Here is an 8923-nt window from a genome sequence, read left to right on the forward strand (position 1 = left end):
ATAATTAAAATGTATGTACATCAAATCACTGGACAGTTTTTTTGTTTTGTTTGTTTGGTTCATGTTTTACATTTATCTGAAAGGGTGTTGATGGCAGCAGTTTAAAATATCCATATTCTAAAATGCTATTTGAAATTATTTCCAAATTGTTGAAACATAAATAGCAACTGTAAACAACTCCTTTCTGTAGTAGTTCTGTAAGACTTTAGCTGTTCATATACTGATCTGGTGGTCTGTTGGGTATTCCACTTTTTTTTTTTTTTTTTGCTTTTGTATTGCTTCTGGGGGTGACACAACTTTTTTCCCAAGTGCATCCAATTTCTTCCTGTAAGCATAAGTTATATATGGTCTTTGTGCTTTAATATAGTAGGCCTATATTGAAAGTAATGTTTTATTTATTGCATTTAGTTTTTTTTCACATACAGCCGACACTTTTTATGAAACATTTTCTAAACCCACGGAGAGCGGTAGTGACTTTTCTGATAGTGGTTGTTCAGAGTGCTTGTTCGGTGTGTTTTCATTGAACTACTGAGAAGGTTTTAGTCAAATTGAGTGTTTTTATAGTTGGTCGATTCAGAGAACAATTGTCCTTCGGCAGGTGGCGGTAATGAGCCTCAAAATGGACGCTACCCACTGTCATAAAGAAGATACCACTCATGCACTCTAGTAGCGTACTATTGGTAGCCTTATCTCTTAGATTGTGCTGCTTTTGCCGGCTGCTTGTTGTTATATAGGTGTATTATTATTTATAGGCTTAATATTATTGTTTAGCGTTGTTGGGACGAATAGTAAGACTGCCAGACTGAAAACAAACTTTGAGAACTAGCAGCGCGTACACTGATAAGCTGCTAGCCGTGTGCTAATTGAGCTATTCAACCCGTGAAGCCGGCCGGAGCTCTAACAAAAAATACTCACCAACATTTCCTTTGTTTATCCAAGGAGGTGGGGTGGGGTATTATAATCTCGACCGTTTCTCAGGTAAATTATAAACGCTACTACGTGGAAATGTGCAAACTACGTGTAACAGCATATTAGCCTACCTGGCTACATTTACGTTTCAATGAAAGCTAGCTAGCGAGCTAGCTGTAGCAAGTGTGAACTTAACGTCAGATATGTACAATTTTGTGTTTTTCATTTGTTGAGGCAATTTGGCTTGTGGTAACTTTAAATACTTTTTTTTTTTTTAAAGGGGGTTTTTCTACGTGTCAATGTAATTATAAACCAGCATACACTAAACCCCAACCCTGAATGTTTATTACCCAAATATCTTTGTAAACTATCATTCATGCCTTTATTTTAGCACGATGGCTGACAGTGTTTCTTGTCTTCAGGCTCGTTTGTTAACAAATCCCCCGAGAAAAGATGGAGGCTCCTCCTGTCACAGTGATGCCTGTCACCGGTGGCACAATTAATATGATGGAGTATCTGTTACAAGGTAAGATGGTGAAGAACAACTTTCCCAAAACATCTTAAAATAATAGACAAGGGTAATATAGGCCTGCATATGCGATCCACAACTTTAATTTGATGATTATCATAAAGATGTAGCACAGCTCATATTGAGACCATTTTAATAATGTAACTTCAACATGATTTCTCTCGTCTCCTGAAATGTACATTTTCACTAAATATGTGTGTTTAAACCATTTTAGACCAAACAAAATATCCACTACTAATTGCATATTAGATGAGACATGCTAACAAGTAATATTGCCATGGTGCGTCTCTCTGTAATAACTAAAATGTTCAAGTCTTTAGCAGAAAGGATGTGTACACATGTTTATGCTACTATAAGAGTGAACGCTACTGACCAGAACATTTTCTTAGAACTTATTTTCTCATGTTATATCTCTTGCAATAATATATATTATGCAAAAATGTTGTGTATTTAATACCAGAAGTTAGATCATTGTCATTTGGTAAGATGTTTTGAATAAAGAGCAAATGTTTTTTATACTTACAGTTGCTGATAACATAAAAGTCAAATTCATGCTTTCATCCTTTTGAAAACAAAAGTCTCAGCTGTTGTAAAAACACTGTTATTTAGTTTTAGTTGTGGTTTATTTCATCTGAACCATTTTTGTGGAATATGATATCTTGTTTGTGTATTTTATCCTAACATCTGTCGTTTTTTTTCATTCAGGCAGTGTGTTAGACCAAGCCCTGGAAAGCCTCTTGCATCGCCTTCGTGGTCTATGTGACAACATGGAACCAGAAACATTTACAGACCATGAACTGGTTTACCTTTTGAAAGGCCAGCAAGGAAACCCTTTCATTTTGCGTGCCAGACGTTCTTTATCGCACCCAAATGCTCCATGGCATCTACGCTACCTGGGTCAACCGGAAGTGGGAGACAAGAGCCGACATGCCCTAGTACGCAACTGTGTTGATATTTCTGCTTCCCACACCCTTCCAGAATTCCTCAATGAAATGGGCTTCCGCATGGACCATGAGTTTGTTGCCAGCGGCCACATATTTCGCAAAGGTGCTATGAAAATTGTGGTTGGCAAGGTGTCACGTCTCTTGGTACCAGGGAACACTGAAAATACAGAGCGAATGTCGCTTTCCTCCTTGGTTGAACTGAGTATTTTGGCTCCTGCTGGCCAGGATACAGTATCAGAGGACATGCGCAGCTTTGCCGAGCAACTTAAACCCCTGATTCACCTGGAGAAGATTGATCCAACCAAACAGAGACATTAAGAGTTAATGTAGTGCTGTCCTCTCTAAACTACCATGGAAAACTTTTGTTCCTCATGGATATGGTTTAATTTCTTTTAAAGAATTGGTTTTATGTTATAAAAAATTAAATGCAGTTCAACTTTGGCAAAACTGTTAGATTTCTTATGAGTTGAAAAATGTTTCATGGATGTAAAAACGTTCCAACATTTACATCCTTATTTTTCAGTCTGTTGCTGTATTCTCACAAGACCTTAACCAAAATAAGGTGATTTTAAGTGCCCGAGTTTCAGACAGGAAATTCTATTTGTTATTTTAAATAACTCATTCCTTCATTTTGTTCCCTATACATAATAACCATATTTGAAGCCCTAAAAAGCCTTTATAACACTTTTTTAAATCATTTTAAACATGGCACAATGATGTTTTTTGTAGCCTTCTTGTTCTGGACTTAACTCTCATAGCTGCCAGATATTTTGACTAACTCAATTTATAAAAAAAACAAAAAAAAACAAAAAAACAGCCCCACAACAAGCCAAGTTTTCCTTAAAATTACTGGATCTAGCTAACCTGGAGCTTTAAATAACAGCATCTGTTAGAGCTCTGGTAAGATTTGAAATTGCAAAAAAAATATTGTGCACGTATCTAGATAATGCAAATACGATTTGTTTTCCTTCATATGCTGTAATTTGATTTATTTTTTTTTAAAAAAGGCCTTATTCCACTTAAATTATAATCATAAATACCAGTTTACCTTAAACCGTACAAGACAATGTAAACAAGTAAAAAAAATAAAATAAAAAAATATTTAGTCTGATGACCAAAACCTTCATCAGACTGGTGCATATAATTTTCATGGCCATATTCACTTTACACCACTAGGGGTCTCTCTTTCTCTTGTACTGGCCTTGACTGGAAAAGAGTGCTACCTCTCATCTACAGGAGCAGTGGTTACCATGGAAATAATTAGCTGTGAGATCTGCACATCTTTTAGCCCACTCTAATTAGCTTTCTCAATTGCTTAATGATACATAGACCTGTGAAAGCCTTTCTTTCTTCCCCTCAACAAAAGCATTGATTTTCCCTCTTCCCCTCTTATTTCTTCTGTTAACCCATTAGTGCCCCTTTTCATGGGAACTTGAGCTGGGACTATTACACATGAAAGCACCACAGTTCCCTCAGGTTCCTCACTGTTCATTTTGAAATTGAAAAAGGGTTGTATACTTGCATGTCAACATTATGGCCAATCTACTGCAGCGATGGAAGTAACTAATGCACATCCTGTCAGTTATGATAATAATGTAGGCAAAAAGACATGAGTGCTTCTAATAATACCCTTGCAGGAAGATGCATTTGCTGGAGTTGAGATGTAAAGTGACCATGTGCATGTCTGAGAGGAGAGCTTGAGGGCTGATGGCTGTCTCTACTCGTTGACCTACCTGCATATCAAGGCTGATGAGGACAAGCTCACTGAGGTGGAAAGGTGAGGTGACATTGCTTCCACTTGCATTTAGTGCAACTTGAAAGCCACACTTTTGAACAGTGAATAATCCATTGTCAAGAGAAGGCTTTACCAATATTTATTTTTTGTTTCTGAAGGCAAATCTGATGTGTCCAACTGCAGCTAATCATAAGCAAAGTTTCTGTAAATTAGACTGGATTATCTGATGGAGACAGTTTTATGTTCCAACAACCACAAGCAGACTACTGGCCCTTAGGACTAAAGCATGATGTTTCAGCTCTGAGTGAATTATGTATTAAAGAGGCAGATGCCTCCTTGCCCAAGGCTTTATATGTCCTGCATGGATACACTACAGTCTACTGGCTTTCTTCCACTTAAACTTGTGTTTAGCGCAGTGCTCTTTGGTGATGAGCTGGACTCCCACTACACCTTCACTCAACATTGCCTGGAGAGCAGAGGCATAGCTAGGCTAATCAGTGTTTTGGCATCAGGCCTACTTGGCTGTTGTGGATGTTGCCAGTCACGAACTTGTAAGAGTCAGAGATTTAACTCTTTACTGGAAATAGCATTTTGTTACAATGAAGAAACTGGGTGACACATTACTTCAAGCAGAATATGGTTACCATAGCAATAGATGTAAGTTATGACAAAGTTTAGAGTTTTTGAGAAGCTATATGATTATCAGCAGTGATAAAAAAATTATGCCACAACTATTTTCTACTAGTGTTTATAGCCTAAATTGTTGTTTTAATTTAAGTTTTCACTCTTGCATTACCCCACAATCTTTGTTTTTATAATTTAATCTTAATTTTACCTATATTTTTTTCCTTTCCCAGTTATGACATTTTTTTTTTGTTTCTGAATGAATGAATTGATATTGTCTATCAAAAGTTGTGAAAAATGGCTTCAAATTAATAAAATTAGACTATATTGGCAATCTCACTTTTCACAGCTGTCCCCAGAGTTTTCATATAAAACAACCAAGAAAGCAGCAAAATAATGGTGTAAACCAGCAACCCATACATTTTGCCTTTATTAAATAATTGACCTAAATTAATGATAGATTTAATGTGGCAACGTATTTAAAATTTATTTATGATGTATGTTATTTTTTAGTTGAATTCCAATGCTTACCTTTTTAAACATTTAGATTTATTTGGAATTATACATTTCATCTTAGCTCCATAGCCTTAAACCCTCTTTGACATCAGTTTATTGTAAAGCAATTAAACCTTCATCAGTTTTGGGAATGAGAGCAGTGCACACACGTTTAGTCTCTGGACTATTTGGTTGTTCTGCATTTTTAACTGTTGAATATAATTAATTGGCTAAGGCTGATAGTGTTAATCACATTGTGTTAGACCTCTGAATAGGGATGGAAGTCATTACCTGCACATGCCTATACTTTCCATTTCGCAACACAGTCTTAATTAAAACTCTTGGCACCAATCATCTTCGCTCCCTCTGAACATAATGTTCATAGTTGCTGGTACAGATGCCAAGATGCTGCAGAATACTGGCTGTTGCTTTAGGCAGGAAGTCTTTAAGTGGTCCTGCTGTGGGTATGTGCCATAAAGAAAACTCCAGCTTTATCTTCTCAGCTCTTGCTTCAATACAAGGGAATTGTGCCCTTTTCTTCCTGTGTCACTGGGAACCCATCTGTTTGTTAGTTTGTGGGTTGTTTGCTGAGATGGGAGGATAACCAGAAGAGGAGCTCTCCCAGACAGACCTCAGTCTCCCAGGGGTGTTCTTGCGGTTTCTCGGGATATGTCCCGTCAAAGTTCCATGAGGCAAAATGGGGTACAGGGATAAATTCATAGAGTTCGACAAGGTTGGGAAAGACGGCTGAAGTGGCAGTGTCTGAGACATAAGGATAGGGTTTTCAGAAATTGGTGAAAGGAATCTGCTCCCTTCTTTGAAGGAAATTCCAAAGCATTTTGTTTAGGGGGAAACTGACAGGCACAAAGCTCTGACTTGTAGTGCATGTGATGCTTTGCCACACTTGTGGCTCATTGAGGTGATTACCGCTATGCAGAACACACTGTTCCAGGGTCAGCCACTCAGCTTTAAGCCAGTCATGCTGCCTCTGGAATGTCTGGTATGGGGACAACAAAGGAGTCAGCCTGGAGGGGACCAAACATGCGTAGTTTTTTTTTAAACTGGTGCTGCCTAGTTCTTCCTTTTTAGCTTGAGTCCTCGCTGCTTCCTACGACTTTTGTCTCTTGAGGATTTAGTCAGCCTCTGGATTTGGTTGTTTGCATTCTTTGATAGTCATTCAGTTTTCTTTAATTTCCTGTGTAATCAAGGTGCATTGTGTCATCTCAAGTATCACCAAAATTATGGCTTTCATAAGTGACTTGTGAAGCATCTCAAGCTGAACCTTGTGTTTAAAAACTGTGAGCTATAGGCTCTGTCTCCAGTGGCAGTATGACCATTAATCTAAGGACATAATTTAAATACAACTATTTTCCAGTAATTGCATCTAATAAGCAATGCGGTATGTATGTATTAAAACATATTTTATACATATATATATTTCTATCTCTCTCTATTTATAAATAAAAAATGTGTATGGAATGTATACAGTAACTATTGTCTAGATGTCATTTTAATCATATGATCTTATAATTGCTCAACATTAAGTCATTCCATGACACATCCTCCCACATTTAAACAAACTATTTTTGACAAATTTCTCAACATCATGTCTGAGTGCACGCTGTGGCCGCGTTATGCAACGTTTAAGTACAGCTTCCAAGCATGCACACTTGAATGCATGGGGGGGCATTCAGCTGTTCTCAAACAGTTTGAGCCACCTTGTTGCATAGGGGATTGTTTGACAGGACTTAAGAAGATTTCAAGGTCCTATATTCTGCAGAGGGTTTGCATATTGAAGGACAAGTTATGGTTAAACTCCTAAATATTTCTAAGGGCAAAACTGTATGTCATGACAGGCTCTGAAGAGTTTCCGTTTAGTAGCTTTTAGTGAATAGAATAGAAACTTTATTGTAATTGTACAGCAGGGCACAGTAAAACTTCGTTTTGCAGCAATTGCTGTGGCTCCTAAAGTAACCCCCCACACACACACACACACACACACACACACACACACACACACACACACACAGGACAGGTGTGAATGTCAGTAAGGATTTGAGACAAAGATTGTGAGCTCAGGAGCCTAAACGTTTTAAGTTAACGCTGAGGAAGATCAGTATAACTGCATTTATTAGGGGAAATTAACAGCCAATAGGATGAGAGCACCTGTGACGGTGTAACACCCATCTGTTAGTGTGCGAAGGAGGCATGGGTTGGAGGGGCGAAATCCCCCCCCCCCCCCCCCCACCCCCAATCTCGTCTGTGCAGCAGCAGAATTACACGGACGGGTCAAACCTTCGCTCAATCTGCCAGAGCCCAGTGGCTTTGGCGTTGGGGAAAATGCGATTTGAGATAATATGTTAGTCTTTTATTTTTCCTCACTTGGTTGGCGTCTGGAGCAGAAATGATTTTTTTTCACCCTGGCCTCTGAAAAGCCCCACTTCAACCCACTCCTCCCGGATTAAAAATCTAGGGTTACCTAATCTCTGTTAATCTGAACTAAATCTGTCTAATCGGCATAGAAAATTACACTCACTGAGGTATTGCCCGCAAATAATCAGCGGAGGTGAAACCGCCTGCGCACCGCAAGTTCTCCCTGGAGGGCATTTGGAAGCAGTGCCACGGGAAAATTTATTAGCACACACGCTGGCTTTAAATTTGTTTTAAATTACGTGCTGTATAAAAAAAAACAACAAAAAAAAAAACAAAAACAAAAACAGCCGGGTTAAAAATCAACAATAATCTCTGCTCATGATTTTTTTTTTTATTATTATTAATTTTAATACGACGAGAGGCTGGCACACAAAGCGCCATGTGACGCTTCGCCAGGAATATCATCAGACTTAGTTCTGATAAAGAATTTGGGTTTTGCCACTTCTGTTCGTAACAGAGATGGTAGGGAGAGTGAGGAAGAAAGGGAAAGAGAGAGTGACAGAGTGTGCGTGTGTGTCCGGGATTTCGCTGTAATCATTTTCGGAGGGTATTGATTTCGTGAGCGCACTCCAATTGGCAGCATCTCTACTATACAGCGCCGGCGCGTCATCCTCGGCTCACATCGACGGAACGAGTTGTAAGCAAATGAGAACATGTGTGGCATCTGAGAGAGTGAGAAAAGGCAACGGACTGATAGAAGGGGAGCAAGAGGAGGTGTGAGGGGGAAAAACCCATATATTTTTTTTTTATCGTCTTGATAACTGGATAGGATACTTGATTGCCGGGCAATTTTTTTTCCTCCTTTATATTTTTCAGACAGGAAAATGATCGATTCGTCACATGCGCACGCCTCTTCATTATAATTGCAGACAGTTGGGTGCTGTTCAGGCTGAATGGACTTGAATGTGTCGCTGCCAGCCTAATCCGTGCAGACTGGAAGATTTAATAATTCACGGTAATCACGCATTATCGCCTCAGTGGATGCTCTCTACACAGCTCTGGTGATTTTTTTCCCCCCCTCCCTCCCTCTTTCCTGATTCTTCCTGTTGTCTTCTGGAGGATTTATCGACGGCTGTTTTGCTCCTTATCTGAAATATCATCTGTTGCTGCAACTGGATTGTAAAGCCCACATGACTGACTCAGACACGTTGAAGGTTTAATGTTTTCAGGTGAAATTGATCGCTGAAAAGGAAGCATTGTCCAACATTTTGATCATTTACTCCAGTTAAAATGGACAAGGAATTATTATTACTT

The 8923-nt window shown here is 38.7% G+C and overlaps 1 protein-coding gene across 1 annotated transcript; it reads left to right on the forward strand.

The window, feature by feature from the left end:
- Positions 1-657: 657 nt before the first annotated feature.
- med18 (mediator of RNA polymerase II transcription, subunit 18 homolog (yeast)) lies at positions 658-2955 on the forward strand. The gene is made up of 3 exons (XM_079240716.1): positions 658-978; positions 1332-1435; positions 2144-2955. The coding sequence occupies exons 2-3, from the start codon at positions 1363-1365 to the stop codon at positions 2698-2700; spliced, it is 630 nt and encodes a 209-aa protein (XP_079096842.1). The 5' UTR covers positions 658-978; positions 1332-1362; the 3' UTR covers positions 2701-2955.
- Positions 2956-8923: the final 5968 nt, after the last annotated feature.

The sequence above is a fragment of the Telmatherina bonti genome, assembly GCF_933228915.1.
Source record: "Telmatherina bonti genome assembly, chromosome: 5".
In the NCBI taxonomy this organism is placed as follows: domain Eukaryota; kingdom Metazoa; phylum Chordata; class Actinopteri; order Atheriniformes; family Telmatherinidae; genus Telmatherina; species Telmatherina bonti.